At 39.3% G+C, this 16,560-nt stretch overlaps 1 protein-coding gene across 1 annotated transcript in view; it reads left to right on the top strand.

The window, feature by feature from the left end:
- The window catches only part of SYT1 (synaptotagmin 1), a 284,720-nt gene that overhangs the window by 152,247 nt on the left and 115,913 nt on the right, over window positions 1-16,560 (top strand). Inside the window, exon 6 of the mRNA XM_036760722.1 lies at window positions 15,797-15,914. Within this exon, the coding sequence (XP_036616617.1) occupies window positions 15,797-15,914 (118 nt within the window). The remainder of the gene's footprint in view (window positions 1-15,796; window positions 15,915-16,560) is intronic.

Raw genomic sequence — 16,560 nt, 5'->3', positions numbered from 1 at the left:
TAGTAAGGATCAAATGAGATGATAATTATAGGGTGTTTAGCACAGGGCCTGGTATAGAGTAGGTACTTAATAAATGTTAGCTGTCTTGATCTTTGTCATCATCATCATCATCATTATTCCTTAGAATGTTCTGAATATTCAATAACGTTAATATTCACACAACTGTTTAATTTGTGTCCCTAGTACTTAAAGTTCCTCTCAGATCCCAGCCTACATTTTATGCACCCTAAACCTGGAGAGAATTCCACTGAAAATCTCATTATTAATTTCTTTTATTAGAGTAAGTCGAATCCATCGGAAAAGTTCAAATTCAAAAGTCATTTGCAAAGCCCTTTCTTCCTAGATTTAATTATAAAAAGTCTTCTAATATACATTTGAATTCAGTCCACTTTTCAAAGTGGCCCCTTCTCTGTATACACAGAGAAGATCACCAGATAGATGTCAATCAACGGTTGGTCATTGTAGAGGATCACAGATTTAGTTCTGGAAGGGACTTTAGAGGTCGTATATTCTAACCCTTTAATTTGACCAGTGTGGAAACTGAGGTCCAAAAAGATAAAGTGATTTATGCAAGCTAGCACAGGTAGTAGCAAGGCCTGGATTTAAACCCAGGTCCTCTGGCTCTGATTCTGGAACTGTCTTCATCATACTTGAATGCTTTTTGAAATAGTTCATTTTTTATTAGTCCACTAGGTCTGGCCAATTTCTATGCTGCCTTTCAAAAGAGAAAAAATAAGTAGTACTCTTAAGTCATTACACATCATTCAGTTGCTTTTTAAAAAAAATACTTTGGAATTATTAAGCTGCTTAGAACAAAAGACGCTTTTGATTGTCAATTCTTCATTCTAAAGGAGCAGATTAATGTCTCTGAATCTCAGTGGGAACTTTCTAACACTAAGTGGCAGCCTCTATGTAGCCATCAAAGTAATTTATTAAAATAAATTATACATAAAGCTGAGAGACATCTCTAATAGCAATAAGGCCACCTCCATGAGATAATCACACCAGCAGAAGCATTCATCTGTAACACATAACCCCAGAGAACCTTGAAATTATAACAACCTCACCTCCAGAAATGCCTTTCTGTTATTAGTTTCCTGGAAGTCCTGACACCGTATGGCAGTTGTGGTAAATGCATAATAAAGACTGAATGGGAAACTCCTCCAGTAGAAGGGTAGGCTGACTATGTGCCAGACACTGCGCTAAGTGCTGGAGATGCAAAGAAAGGCAAAAACTGTCACTGCTTTCAAGGAGCTCATAATGTAATATGATACAAAAGAAATATGAAACATGGCCACAGGACCACAGATTAAGAGCCAGAAGGAGATGCCCTTTTTGAGAACAGCCAGTTCAGTCCCATCATTTCACAGATGACAGAACTGAACCCCATAAAAGTTAAATATTTGTCCAAGGTCACACAAGCATAAGGTCATGGGACAGTATTCAAACCCAGTTCCTTCTACTCCAAATCCAGTGCTAAACCTCCCCTTCAGTGAGTTTAGCTGGAGAGAGAAAAATGAATACCCATGAAACAAGAGAATGATTGAGAGGGCTGCATTACATCTTAAAGTTCTACACAAGCAAATCCAATACAGCTAAAATTAGAGAGAAAACAGGAAACTGATTTAAAAAAAAAAAACATTGCAACAAGTTTCACTATTAAAGATCATATGCCACAGTTGATAAAATGGTCAAAAAAATGTGAACAGAGAGATTTCAGAAGAAGAAATCAAAGGTATCAATAGCCACATGACAAAATGCTTTAAAACATTAAGAGTTAGAGACATGCAAAGTAAAGCAACTTTGAGATTCTACCTCACATCCGTCAGATTGGCAAAGACGACAAAAAAGGAAAATGATAGATTCTGGAGGTGCTGTGGGAAAACAGGCATGCTAATGCATTATTGGTGGAACTGTGAATTGGTCCAGCCATTCTGGAAGGCTGTTTAGAACTATACCCAAAAAGTCGTTAAACTCTGCATAACCTTTGATCCAGACAGCTATGGATAATGCAGTAGATAGAGTGCCAAGCCTGGAGTCAGGACAACCTGAGTTCAAATGCAGCCTCAGACACTAGCTATGTTACCCTGAGCAAGTCATTTAACCTTGTATACCTCAGTTTTCTTATCTGTAAAATGATCTGAAGAAAGAAATGGCAAACCACTCCAGCATCTTTGCCAAGAAAACCCCAAATGGGCTCACAAAGAGTCAAACACAATTGAATTGACCAAACAAGAACAACAGTCCTTTGACCCAGCAATACCACCATTAGTCCTGTACCTCAAAAATGATTTTTAAATGAGAAAGAAAAGCATATGTACAAAAGTATTTATAGAAGTTCCTTTTGGTAGTAGCAAAGGAATGGGAGCTAAGAGGACATGCCTTTATCAGAGAATGGCTGAACAAATTGTGATACATGAATGAAGTGGAATAAACAGTGAAAGAGCTGGTTTCAGAGAAACTTGGGAAGGCTTATATGAACTGATACAGAGTGCAGTGAATAGAATCAGGAGTACAGTTTATACAATACTGTAAAACTAACAACTTAGAAGGACTTACAAACTCTGATCTAGGCAATGCAATACAATCTTGATTCCAGAGGACCAAGAATAAGCATGCCACCCGCCTAACAGGTAGTGGACAAAGGACGCAGAATAAGACACACTTTTTGGATGCAACCAATGCAGGAATTTGTTTTGCTTAACTGTGTTTTGTTATAAGGATTTAATTGTTTTTCCAATGATATGAAGGGCAAGATGGGAGGGAGATAAAATCCATGTTTGATTATTTAAAAATTAACTTAATTTTTTAAAGGGGCAGAAAGAGGATAGGTACTTCCAGTTGGAGGGTGGTAATGAGGCACTAGAAGCCTCTATGTTTATCCTTTGCAAATATTTTTACTGTTAAGGGAGACCAGGTTAAGGGTATTGACCCAGTATTAACATCAAAAAGAGAATAGGTCTTCAAAAGTGGGGTAACAGTGGGCCATGGGACTAGTTTAAGGAGGCAGATTTCTATAGTCAACAAAGTTGGACCTACATGATTTAAACTTGGCCTATTACTTCAAATAGGTCAGTGTCCCCAATGCCCCTGAGAACCACCATAGAGTTTGAGAAGGAGATGGTATGGTTTTGTTTCTAATGTTGAAAGGGATCTGAAGGTCTCTTGGAAGAGAGAAAGTAATTGTACTTGACCTGCCAAGATGAAATATGATGAGAGGGACACAGGGATGTGGACAGTCTTTTTGCCCTTCTGTCTGATGGATAAAGCAACAAAGTCCCATTCTCTCTTCTGGAGGGCTTTTTCTGTCTCTCTTCCCTGGTGGACTTATGAGTGCCTGGATGAACCCTTCCCTCTGGCTCCGTGCCACAGGCCAGAGCTCTCTTTTGTGAGTGCTGGTTTCTTTTCTGATGCTCAGAGCAGCAGCAGGCACCTAAAGAGATCTTCTAATTCCCTACATTTTTTATTCCAGAAATCTGTGTGTGCTTTAAGGTTATTATTAAGAATTCTCTCTTCACTTTCCAGGTGGCATTTCTATAAGTTGACATTTGTCCTGAACTAGGAGTTTCCCTGAAAGTACTTGCAAGTTGTGTTTTGTAAAGATCCACTAATGCAGCATCTTATAAACCACTTATTAAATGATCCCTAAATTGGGTTTCCTTGAATACGGGCTCACCTCTCTTCATTCCATTCTCCACACAACTGCCAAACCAATATTCCTCAAACACGGATCTAACCATGTTACTCCTCTATTCAAAAATCTGCAGTGATTCCCTCTGGCTCCTTGGATATAGTTTAAAATCCTTTACCTGTCATTTAAAACCCTCCACTTATGACTCCCACCTACTTTTGCAGTCGTATTTCATATTGTTCCCCTTTAGACACTGAATTCCAGCCAAAATTTTAGCAGTGTCTATACAGGGCAAGGCATACTATGTCTGGAATGCACTCTCTCCTTTTCGGTCATTCAGTAGTTTTTCAGTCATGTCCTACTCTTTGTTTTCTTTTTTTTCTTAGCAAAGATACTGAAGTGGTTTGCCATTTCTTTCTCCAGCTCATTTTACAGATGAGTAAACTGAGGCAAATAGGATTTAAGTGACTTGACCAGGGTCACACAGCTAGTAAGTATCTGAGCCCAGATTTGAACTCAAGAAGATAAGTTTTCCTGACTCCAGGCCCAGCACTCTATCCACTGTCACCTATCAACAACAAAAACACACACTCTTTCTCAGTCGTTAGCATACTCATGAATAACTTTGTGTAAACTGTCAAGCTACTTGTCTATGCGTAAGTTATCTCTCTCCAGACTCTGCCTCCTCCATTAAATTGTAAGTTCCTTGAGGGCATTCCATTTTTGTCTTTTTCTCCCTAGTACCTAGCATGGTGCTTTTCATGTATTTAGTAAATATTCATTTAATTGAAAATTACTGACCAGGAGGGGAAGGTAGTCACACTTCCCTGACACATAACAGAGGTACAGCAGTGGAGAGAGGGAGCATGATACAGTGTCCAGAGTTGCAGACTTGGAGTCCAAAGACCTAGATCTAGGCCCCAGTTCTGTCTGTGTAACTTGAACAAGTCACTTAATCCCTTTTGGCCTCAGGTTCCCCAGTGACAAAATGAGTAGGTTGTATCAAATTACCATTAATGTCCTTTTAACTTCTACCTCCACGATCCTTTGAGCAAAGAATGGGAATGATGGTAAAGAGAATGGCCTTTCTAAAGCAGAGAAGGGAATAGATTGAATCCACAGACTGGGTTCAGATTAAGAATTCACAAGTGACTTTTGAAAATCTATTCAGTGCCAAAAAATCCAAATGATAAATACTAGAGGGAAGACAGGAAGGCAAGCACACTAATGAACTATGTATAAGAAAAATGAATGCCCATCAGCTGGGAAATGCCTGAATAAATTGTGGTATATGGACAGCTGATAGGGCCAGAGGCTGGACCTAGGTGGCACAGTGGATAGAGCACTGGGCTTGGAATCAGCAAGACTCGTCTTCTTGAGTTCAAATCCAGCCTCAGAAACTTAGAATCTGTGTGACCCTGGGCAAGCCACTTAACCCTGTTTGCCTCAGTTTCCTTATCTGTAAAATGAGCTGGGGAAGGAAATGGCAAACCACACCAGTATCGTTGCCAAGAAAACCCCAAATGGGCTCACAAAGAGGCAGATGTTACTGAATTTGAATTTGTGAGAAATCCCAGTTTGAAGAAACTCCATCCTCCAGTGCAGATTGGTAACTTTCCTACAGCTTGGAGTCTTAGAGAGCTCCATGAAGCATTGAGAGATTAAGTGACCTGCCTAGAGTGAAACAGCCACTATGTGTTAGGGGAAGAACTTTATGACTTTGAGACAAACCTCTAGTTGATATGCTAAGCTGCCTCTGGCATGTGGATATAATGTAAAATGGTGACACCAAAAGAAATAGCTAGTATGAAAAATTCAGAGAAATCTTGTATGTATTGGTGCAAAGTGAGCAGAATCAGGAAGACAATGCACACCATGACTACATTAGTGCAAAGAAAAATAGCAATCCAAGATCTAAAATTGTGATCAAGGGGTACAAGATTTAATGTCAGAGAAGCCTGGGAATGTCACAACCCCTCACTATTTCAGTTTGCTCATCTATAAAATAAAGAGGTTGGATTAGGTGAACTAAAGTCTCTTCCAAATCTAAATAAAAGATCTCGTGAATCCACCTATCATAATTTCAGAGGACTCATGCCTCAAACATCTTGGCAAAAAAGGTGGTGGACTACAGGTACGAAAGGAGGCATATGTTTTCCAACTTGACTAATGTGGTGATTTATTTTACTTATCTGTATGTATTTATTTCAATAGAGTGTTCTATTTGGGGACAATGAAGTCATTAGAAAGTAACAGTGATTTTGTTTTTTTTTTTGTTTTGGTTTTGGGTTGCGGTGTGGGTGTGGGTGTGGGTGTGTCTGTGTCTGTCTATGTGTGTGTGTCTTTAGTAGCCTATCTAAGGATTTGGGACTTGAAGCAGTAATCAATAGAAATCTCTTGTAGGTTCTTGAGAAGATTGTGATGTGCTGCTGTTTCATAATGATTACCCTGATGTTATTATGTCAAGGAGACGTAACATGCTTAACATGGGTAGGCCAGCAAGGAGGCTGCCATAATAGTTGAAGTTGTAGAATCATTGATCCAGAGTGTCAAATGCTACAAAGAAATTATAGAAAAGAGCTCTGAAAAGGGCGCTGAGTTTCGCAAAAGGTTGGTGCATTGGTCGCTGGTAAACTTAGAGAGTAAAATCTAAAGAGAGATGAAGTTTTACAAAGAGATGTATCCAATATATTTCAGAAATGAAGACTCATAAAGAATTTATTATTTAGCCTTGTAGCAGTTTTAAAAAGCTGCTTCAGAACAGATTTTCATGGGCATTTGGTAGCATACCTTCAGAAAGGTTAAATCCTCTGAGCATGTTGTATTTGCAGAATATGTGGAGGCCTCGGCCTACACCACGAGATAAAGGAGATTATTTTGTGAGTTTCACTGGAGTCAAATGAAGCCTGACAAGGCTGCACAAAGTACAATAGGCCTATGATCTTTACCTGCATGTGAGAGTGTGATTGGGAAGATCGAGTATGGTTAACAATTCTTTCCACATTGTGCAGACATAAAAGGGTCCCTTGATTTTTTTTACTGGTAGCCAGCTTTTTCACTGCCCTTCTTCTTCTTAAACTCACAATTCAGCCAAGGATTTGTTAAAAAAAAAAAAAAAAAAGAGCTGGACATCTCAGAGAGAGAAAGGAGAAAAGAAAGAAAATTCAGAGAGAAACTTTTTTGCTTCTGTTTTAACCAAAAAAATTTTGAAAAATTCCGGATTATGATTTCTTGGAATGATGAATAAAATGTTTCAAATGAGGTTTATTAACCTCTCAGTACTGCCAGGCAATTCTTTAATTGGTGCCAATCTGCAGTGGTAGAAGGAGTTCCTCACCAAGCCCTCTCTACACAGATGCAATGAGAGAGAGAGAGAGAGAGAGAGAGAGAGAGAGATGAAGGAAGAGGGAGGGAGGAGGAGAGGGGGAAAGGGAGAGGGAGAAAGAGAGAGGGAGGATGGATAAATAGAGAGAGGGATGGATGGATAGATATGGAGAGAGGGATAGATGGATGGAAGGAAGAGAAAGGAAAAGAAAGTAAAGGGAAAGGATACATAAATAGCATTTATTCTCCCAAAACAACTCCTACAAAAAAACTAACAATAAGTAAACATTTATGGGAGACTATCTACAGTCACATCATTATAATTCCTGTGTGCTAAGGATAAACACAACAGTAAACCTTGAATTGAAAAACAAGTTAAGTTTCTGTCCCAAAGAGCAAAAGTATACCTTCACTTGGAAGTAAGTCCAAAGAAAAGCAGAGTAAGAAACTTTATTGAGAGACAGAGAAAAAAATGTCATCCGATGATTCATGCTACTGCAAACTTCTTGGAGCCAAGACTCAAAAGGAGAAAAATAAATGATTTCATCTTCTGCCACATTTGACTTGGTTATAAAACAAGCAGAATGCTCGTGATTCAATGTTGGAAAGGTGATTTCAGACGTTAGAGAATACAAAGCAGCCTCCAGTGTCTGTTCCAGGATCTCAGTCTGGGTGGCTGCCAAAGAGATCCTCCCCACCACATGGCGACAAAGACCTTGGAACAAAATAGCCTCTGACTCTTTTTGTTCTTAGATTGCTTCAAATCCTTCCATTTTCTTCAGCATAAGAAAGAAACTGGTCTGGGTTTGAAAACACTCACAGCAAATCAAGGAAGGATATAGAAAAGGGTAGGGACTCTTACTTCAATACGGGGAAACTTCAATGTTCAGAAGTCTGTATCAGTGACTAAAATGAGGAAAAGCCAAAAGTGCTTGTTTTAATGGAGAGCAGGGGGTGACTGAGGCTCATGGTTCTTGGCTGCCTCTTCCAGTTTCAAGAATCAGGCAATGGGATCTCATTTTGAGTCTGCAGACAAAAAGGCTGGTGCAGTCTTGGGTTGTGTTAAGAAAGGCAGAGAGGGACGAGTCTGGCTCTACCTGGCCCTTTTGAGACCATCTCAGGAGTCTCTGAGCACCCCATTTTAGGATGAAGGGCATCCAAAGCAGGGCAATCAGGATGAGGAAGGACATCAAGTTAATCCCCTCTTAGGACCTGCTGTAGGAATGGAAATTTGCCATCTGAAGAAGAGAAGACTCAGGGGGGAAACAAAGGCTGTCTTCAAGCATTAGTAAGGTGATCAAATTGGTTGGTTTTTTGAGCTATTTATTTTTCATTTCCAAATTCTCTCCATCCCTGTGCTGAGAAGGCAAGAAATACAGCACTCATTATACATATGAAGTATGTATACCCATTACACATTTACTTTGTGTATATACATGGATATACTATGTATGCCCATAGAAATACATATTTGCTGTATCGGACTCTTCTTGACCCCACTTGGGGTTTTCTTTTTTTTTGGAAGGGGGAAGGCAGGTAATTGGGGTTAAGTGACTTACCCAAGGTCATACAGCTAGTAAGTGTGTCAAGTGTCTGAGGCCGGATTTGAACTCAGGTCCTCCTGACTCCAGGTCCAGTGCACTCCTCACTGCACCACCTAGCTGGCCCTAAGGGTTTTATTGGCAAAAAATATACTGGAGTGGTTTACCATTTCCTTTTCCAGCTCATTTTACAAATGAGGAAACTGAAGCAAACAGGGTTAAGTGACTTGCCCAGGGTCACACAACTAGGACATGTCTGAGGCCAGATTTGAACTCAGAAAGATGAGTCTTCCTGACTACAGACCCAGCTGCCCCTTGCGTTATCAAATACTCTGCCTCATTTCTTATTTAGCCTTCATCACTGAATGGGTGTTGCCTCAGTCAAATTAACACCTGTTAGAGACCTTAGCTTTAAAAGGCCAAGGTCCCCCACTGCATCCTGGGTCATCTCCAGTTGTCCTTATCTATATCTGGCCACTGGACCCAGATGGCTCCAGAGGAAAAAGCGAGATTTTATATAGCTCTCCTTCACTTAAATCCAATTCACTTGTATGTCGTGGCATCATCTCCCTGATGTCAAGGTCCTCTTCGAGAACAAAGAACAAACAACAACATCTGACTTTGTGATGTATTATGTAGTCTAGGGGATATAGAATGTTAGGCTTGGAGTCAGTAGGTTTGTATCTCACTTTGATGCTTTCTCTGTGTAAGCACTACTTTATATAAATTGTAGTATTTTAAAACATCCTTTTTGTGGTTTTGCTATTGTTTAATCTTTTCAGTCATGTCCAGCTATCTGTGGCCCCATTTGGGGTTTTCTAGGCAAGGATATTAAAGTGCTTTGACATTTCCTTCTACAGTCTTTTTACAGATGAGGAAACTAAGACAAACAGGGTTGTGACTTGCCCAGGGTCACACAGCTAGTAAGTGTCCAAGGCTGGATTTGAAGTCAAGAAGATGAGTCTTCCTGATTCCAAGCCTAATGCTCTATCCACTGTACCACCTAGCTGCCCCAGAAATACATATACCCATTATATATTATGCATATATATGCAGAACCTACTTCAACATTATCCATGTTGCAGAGGGAGAGGGTAAAAAAAATAAAGTGAAAAAACATATGCTTCAATCTGCACTCAGAGTTCAGTCCTTTCTCTGGAGGGAGATCACATTTTTCATTCTGAGTGCTTTGGAGTTGGCATGGGCCATGGTATTGATCAGAACAAAGGCAATCATGTTGAAGAAGGATCAGATTGTTCTGCTTGGCCCAGAGGGCAGAAATGGGTGGAAGGAATAGGAGCTGTAAAGAAAAGGCCAATTTAGACTTGATGTAAAAAGATACTATCTATCAATTAGTGTTGTCCAAAAGTGGACGGGAATCCCTCAGGAGGTGATAGATTTCACATCACTGAAGGTTTTCAAGTGAAAATTATATGTCCAGGCGTCAGTTTATGGCAGGGGGCATTGATTTTAGGCATGTATTGAACTTGAGAGGCAACACAATACAGTGGTTAGAGAGCAGATCACAGTCAGTTCGGGTCCTGCCTCTGACCCATGCTGGCTTTGTGGGCTTAGGCAAGTCATTTAACATCTATTGCCACAGATATCTAAGATTATGTGTTGCAGAGAATGTGCTGACCTGAATTGGTAGAAGGAGTTTCCTTCCTTGAGGGCTCCCTATACCAATGGATATACGTTTCTTTCCTATCCCTATCTCCTATGAGTAAAGCTAGCAGGACAACTTTTAAGTGCTGTAATTACATTATGAATGATTCCCTGACAGTCCCTGTTTGCTACTCGACATGTTGTTTGCACAGGTTCAGGGCACTGGAAAGACTTTTTGGCAAGGCCTTTTTAGAGACAGAGGTCCTTTTCCTCAGCTCCATGCTACTTGCCTATAGCCATTGAGGCCTCCATTGCCATCCTCTCTTTTATGACAAACTTTCATCCCTAGAGACATAGAATAAAAGAGATTCATTCCTGAGGCTAAGTTGCAGCCTCACCCTTCACATTCCATCTTATTTTGTCTTGGGACACGTAAAGATGGATGGGTGGATGGATGGATGGATAAATGAATAGCATTTATTAAGCATTTCTATATGTAAAACACTCGGATAAGCTCTGAGGACACAAATAGAAAAACCAGATAGTCTCTGATCTCAAGAAGCTCACATTCTGATAGGGAGAGATAGCATATATAAGCAATTTCAGTTGTAAGTTAGATGGAAAGGCCCAGTGGTCCTCAGGGCAACAAGGCATCTTCTCTAATGTCCTTTCTGATGAAAAAACCATATCTGTTTCTGATAATGGCACATAATTGAGAAGGCCAAAGTTCTTCTTTTATGCCTTTTCTCTTCAAGAAGCATGTATTACTACTGGGAGGCTGGGGAGGGGTGGGGCAGGGAATAGTACCTGTGCCAGGCTCTTCTTCAGAAATCACAAGGGCATGGCCCCTAAGTTAGTCATTCTATTTCTTCTGAATCCATGACAGGAGCTAAATATTTCTACAGAGGTAGAGAAGATGCCAGAAAACAGGCCTTTAAGGAGCCCACTAGAAAGATGAGCTCCATTTTTTTTCCTTTGTTTAAAACAGTTGTGGTCCTCCAAATTACTGTAGAATTAGATTATGGACCATAAGGAGAGCTGTCATCTGAGAGAACAGTAGTGCCTGAAATGCCTAATTGAAGTGGTTTGTGTAACCTGATTCCACTGGGCTGAAGCAGCACTGGGAGGTCCCCAGAGGGGCTATTGTGGAGAGAAGATAAAAGACAGCCAAGATAACCCTCCTCCGAACGAGTATTTTTGAACAGCAATTTTGTTCATTTACATTTCTCTTGTCTCTGAAAGTTCAGATGTATTTGTCTGTGCTTTGTATTAATTTTCTGTTATATTGATTATAAGGCTATATTTTTGGAGATGGTGAACAGTAATTTATTCCATTTAGATTCTCTTGATGTGAACATTAATTCCCTAGGAGTAAGCAGACACATAAGGTAAAATTTAGAAAACCGTGCTCAGTGTTCCATCCTTCTTGTGCAAGGGAGCATAGACCTGGAGAAACCCAAAATGGGACATTTATCCAAAATTCATTTATGCTTGGGTGAATCACTGTGCCCCTCTGGGCCTCAGTTTCTTCATCTGTGAAAATGAGAGGGTTGGACTAGATGATCTCTAAGGAACACTTCCAAATCGAAGTCCCATAATAATATAAGCTTCTTAAGGGTAAGCAGCTATCTTCAAGACTTAGAGAAAGATGGAAAAGGGAGTAGAGAGGAAGCTTAAAACCGGGCTTTGGCCCAGGAAGTATATAGAATTCTAGAAATATGTATTTCAAGATCGGACCTTTGAAGTCATCTAGTAGGACCCCTTTATTGTACAGTTGAAGAAACTGAGGCCAGGAGAGGTTACATGACTTTTTCAAAGGTCACAAGGCTTAAGTGGCAGAGCTAGGATTTGAACCCAGTTCCTCTCAGTGTGTGAGAAAATAAATGTTTTCCATTTGAAAAATAATTATATTAAAATTTTAAAATACATAGTATCATAGGATCTATACTTCCCTTGCTTCTCCCCAGCTTCTTTTCTCCTGTCCCCTCCAAGGTTTATTTCTGTCATTCTCCAACATTATCTCTCCCTCCTCTCACCCACTTCCTCCATTAAAACTATCTATCTTGCATCTCTTTCCCAGAGAGGCCAAGATATCAATTATGATGAGAAACCAACCTGTGCTAATTAGGGAGGCTGTATAGCTTCCCCAAGCTCCAAAGTGAAATATAAGTATGTTTTATGGGATTGAAAAAATTATCCAGTTTTCCATCCTGGTTCAATGCTTTTCACCTCATGCTAGGGCTAAGCTACATGGCATCTAAGGCTAATGTAAAGTCTTATGGAAGACCTACTTTCTTAGTTTTCTTTACTGAACTCAGTCCAGCCTTATTGATAGAGAAACCTATTAAACGTTTTCTTTTAAGAACAGGGAAAATCAGACCTCTTATAGGCTTTTATGTGCTGTAGAAAGCTGTGGCAAAGATGTCAACAAAAAAGTCAATGAAGCAGAAAAGGTCATGTCATAAAAAAATATTTCTCACCTGTGGTTAACTAGCAATTCAAACAATCTCCCCCCAGATAAGTGAGATTTGATTCTTTACTGGTTTCTTGCTGACTTGAAAGAAGTAACGTTTCTTCAAATAGGGAATTTTCATCTAGATATTACAATAAAACCTAGGAAAATCAGGATGACTAACTTATAAATTGCATGATGATGGATGGACACATGCGGTCAGCAAGTCACTGTTGAGAACAAATGTACCTATAGGAACCTAAAGAAGCTGGGGCTAGACTTAAAATCTTCCTTTCCCAGTCTCATATTGCAATTCAGGATGATTAAATCAGCCCTTTCATTCAAAGGATGAGCAGGAATGTACACATAGAGGCGGCTTGAATGACTGACAGTTAACTATTAGTGCCGTCCTGGACTCCAGTGAAGTCCACCACTCTTCCTCCCTCTCTACCCCTTGAGGCTGAGATGAGATGAGATGATATGAGATGATATAACATTATGTGATATATAATATGATGTGACATGATATGATATATGATATGGTATGGTATGGTATGATATGATATGATATGATATGATATTCAAAGTCAGCTGGGGTTTGTTCAGCATATATTGTAGCTCCCTTTGTTCATCCTCATATAAATCCACAGCTCCCTAACATCTGTGGGCCATCCAGAACCAGTTGGTTGACTATACTGAACTAGTTGTCTTGGGATTCATCTATGCTTGAAATCCTCATATCTAATTATAGTGTTAAGTTACATCCCTCCCTCCCTTGGAGTAGGAATTCATGTTTATAAAAAAAATTATTAAGATGCTAACACCAATTTACTGCTTCCCTAATGACCTATCTCAATGAGGAGGGGTACAAACCAAATACTGAAAAAGAAAGGATTTTTTTTAAGTTTCTGTTGGCATCTTTTATCACCTCTATTTCCATATATATCCCTCCCATACCCAGAGAGCTATTCTTTGTAAGAAATAATAAGAAAGGGGGGAGTTCAGCAAAACTAATCACACCTCAATTAGTACTAATAGTATGTTAACCAATCAACAAGCAACTATTAAACACTTATTACATGTCAGACACTGTCCTAGAAAAAGGAGATATAAAGACAAAAAAAAATTCCTGCCCTCAAGAAGCTTACATTCTAAAATGGGTAGTGAGGGGGGTCCACTCAATAATAAACATTTAGTATACTGTTATACCATGTACTATTCTTATATGGCTGAATGAAAATCCTATCTATATTGAACCACAGGGTACTACATAAAAGGCAATTATGGAGAGTGAGATTTTCAAACCAATTAAGCTGAAGTCAGAACTGGCATGTTTCTTTGCTACGAAAAGTGTTTTTTAATATATGTATAATTATTTTAACCTCAAAATCAGCTATTCAGAAATGCCTAAGTACCATCAGATTTAGAATTGGGGAGGGACCTTCAAGTTTACAGTGTCAGGGTCATTTCAAAATATCCTTTTTGGTTTGAAAATAAGACTGGCTAAGTGAATTAATTCATTTGAGATGGTGAGAAATTCTTTGTCTCACATTTTGATAGATTTTTTGAGATTTGCCAGGAATGTTCACATTCATTTAAAAAAAAAGTTTAACAGTGAAAAGAAATAATGATGTTTGGAGAGTGAGGAGAGGAGATAAAGAGGATGTTTGGAGCAGGAGTCCCAAATGATTGGAAAAAACTAAGATTGACTTCTTTATCCATCAACTTTCCCACATTTTTGCATTCCAACTATTTTAAGTAGAGCTCTCTTCATCAATAAATGCAATATTAAATGGTAGCCATCTATGGGGGGAGGGGAGGGAAGAAAAAAAGAAAAAAGAAATTTACATGATAGCTTTACTATATATTTAAAAGGAATCACAAGTTGTGCATGATAGATGTGAAGTTTCATGTGCAATCATCTTTTTTATTATACTGTTATGGAAATGCTTATTTTATTCCATAAATCAAAAATAAAATAAATAAAAAATAAATGCAATCTAATGCATTTGTTAAATGCATATTGGCCTTTTTATATAAATTAGAAGTCCACAGGGCAATGGGAAGGGTGAATTTAGGGAGAGTGGAACTGAATTCAAATCCCAGCTCTCCACATTCATCTGTGTGACATTGGGAAGGTCACTTCACTTTCTGGAACTCTGGTTTCCCCATCTGTAAAACAAATGGGGTGAACCATATAGCTTCTGAAGCCCCTTTCAACTCTAAGAGTATGATCGAGAATGCATGAAGTCAAAGGTGTGCTAGTAAAAGTTTAACAACCAGCTTGGGGAGGGGGAAGGGTAGAATACATGTACAGGATACTTTTGGGTTTAATCTACATTATTCACATTTTTCTGCATCGTTTTCTTAAGTCTAGAGTCCAGGGGTGGAGAACCTGCAGCCTTGCAGCCACATGTGCCTTCTAGGTCCTGGGGTGTGGCCTTTTAACTGAGTCCAAGCCTTACAGAACAAATCCTTTTATTAAGGAGATTTGTTCTGTGCAGTTTGGATTCAGTCAAAGAACTGCACTTGAGGACCTAGAGGGCCACATGTGGCATGAGGCCTTAGGTTCCCCACCCCTGGCTCTAAACAATCGACAAAACAATAAATCAATCCCTGATTTGTAGCATTTGCCAATTTCAAGATGTAAATGCTCACACTGAAAACTTAAGAATTGTATGAGCAGTCTGTCTCCAGCACACCCCAACTAAAGTCCAGACCTTAGCAAGCTGATCCTGCTATAAAATAAAAGGCTAGACAAATTGCAAAGTCATCCAAAGAATCCGTGGTACTTTTCATTCCTTAAATGCCATCACGGTCTCATTTTTAACACTGTTGACTTCAATGTTTATATTAGTGATTTCTTCCAGTATGGGAGGAGTGTAGGAGCTCCCTCTGTTGAGGCAGATTGTAGCCAATCTAGAACTTCCTGTGTTAAAGAATTATCTGAAGCTCAGAATGGTTAAAATAGTTACTAAAAAAGAGTCAAGAACCCGGAGGTCTTCTTGATCCAAGTGGAGCCTTATCCACCATATTAATGAATAATAGAAATAAAAAATTAGACTTAAAAATGATTTGAAATATACTGAAACTAGTGGCATCAGATTTGGTTCCCTAAGATTTTATGGATTTTGTTTGACATGATTCTTGTTCTCAAGGTGCCTATAAATTGTATTTATAAAACATGTTCCTGTTCATTTTTTTGTTTAAAAATAACAAGTATGCTTTTGTTTGTTTTTACAGCAAGAGAAGTTGGGTGATATCTGTTTCTCCCTCCGCTATGTACCCACTGCTGGCAAGCTGACTGTCGTCATCCTGGAGGCAAAGAATCTGAAGAAGATGGACGTGGGTGGCTTATCGGGTGAGTGTACAATGTCTGTCAATAGCAGAAACATTGCCAATGACCACAGCACATGCTATTCGGTGCCCAGTCTGTATTAGTAAACCATATATTTTTGTTCATCTTTTAGCAGGTTATGTTTTGGGGTGTTTGGAAGTAAAGGGGCAGGGAAGCAGAGGGGGAAGTTCTCCCACTCATGCTGAATAAATTCTCTTTTATTTAAGATCTGTTGGATAAGTGTATACCCATAAGTAGTTAAAACCATTGCTTCCTGAACAATAGGACTTAGAAGGGGTGTGAACAAGGAAACCTCTGCTTGACAATGGATTGTCAAACTAATATATTTATTTACTGTTGCCTAAAGATAAATTCATGAAAGTAAAAAGAGGCTAATTACATTTTCTGTGCAACCCAATCTGTTACTGCTGAGGCAAACAAAGCATGTTACTGCATAGCTGTGAGGTCTTTGCTTCACCATGGAAATGTGACTTTTGCAAGCAAACTCTCTCCACTCCATCCCACCCCCCATCCTTCGTCATATGATTTGTTAGAGAAGTAACATATTGTAGTGGCTAGAAGGCTAGCCATAGAGTCAAGAAGATGTGGGTTCAAGTCCTGCCCCTTAGACCTACTGGCTATGTAACCATAAGCAAGTCACTAAACCACT

This window comes from Trichosurus vulpecula, chromosome 5, assembly GCF_011100635.1.
Source record: "Trichosurus vulpecula isolate mTriVul1 chromosome 5, mTriVul1.pri, whole genome shotgun sequence".
Lineage (NCBI taxonomy): Eukaryota > Metazoa > Chordata > Mammalia > Diprotodontia > Phalangeridae > Trichosurus > Trichosurus vulpecula.
Note: the sequence above shows the minus strand (reverse complement) of the source record. Positions and strands in the feature narration are given on the sequence as shown.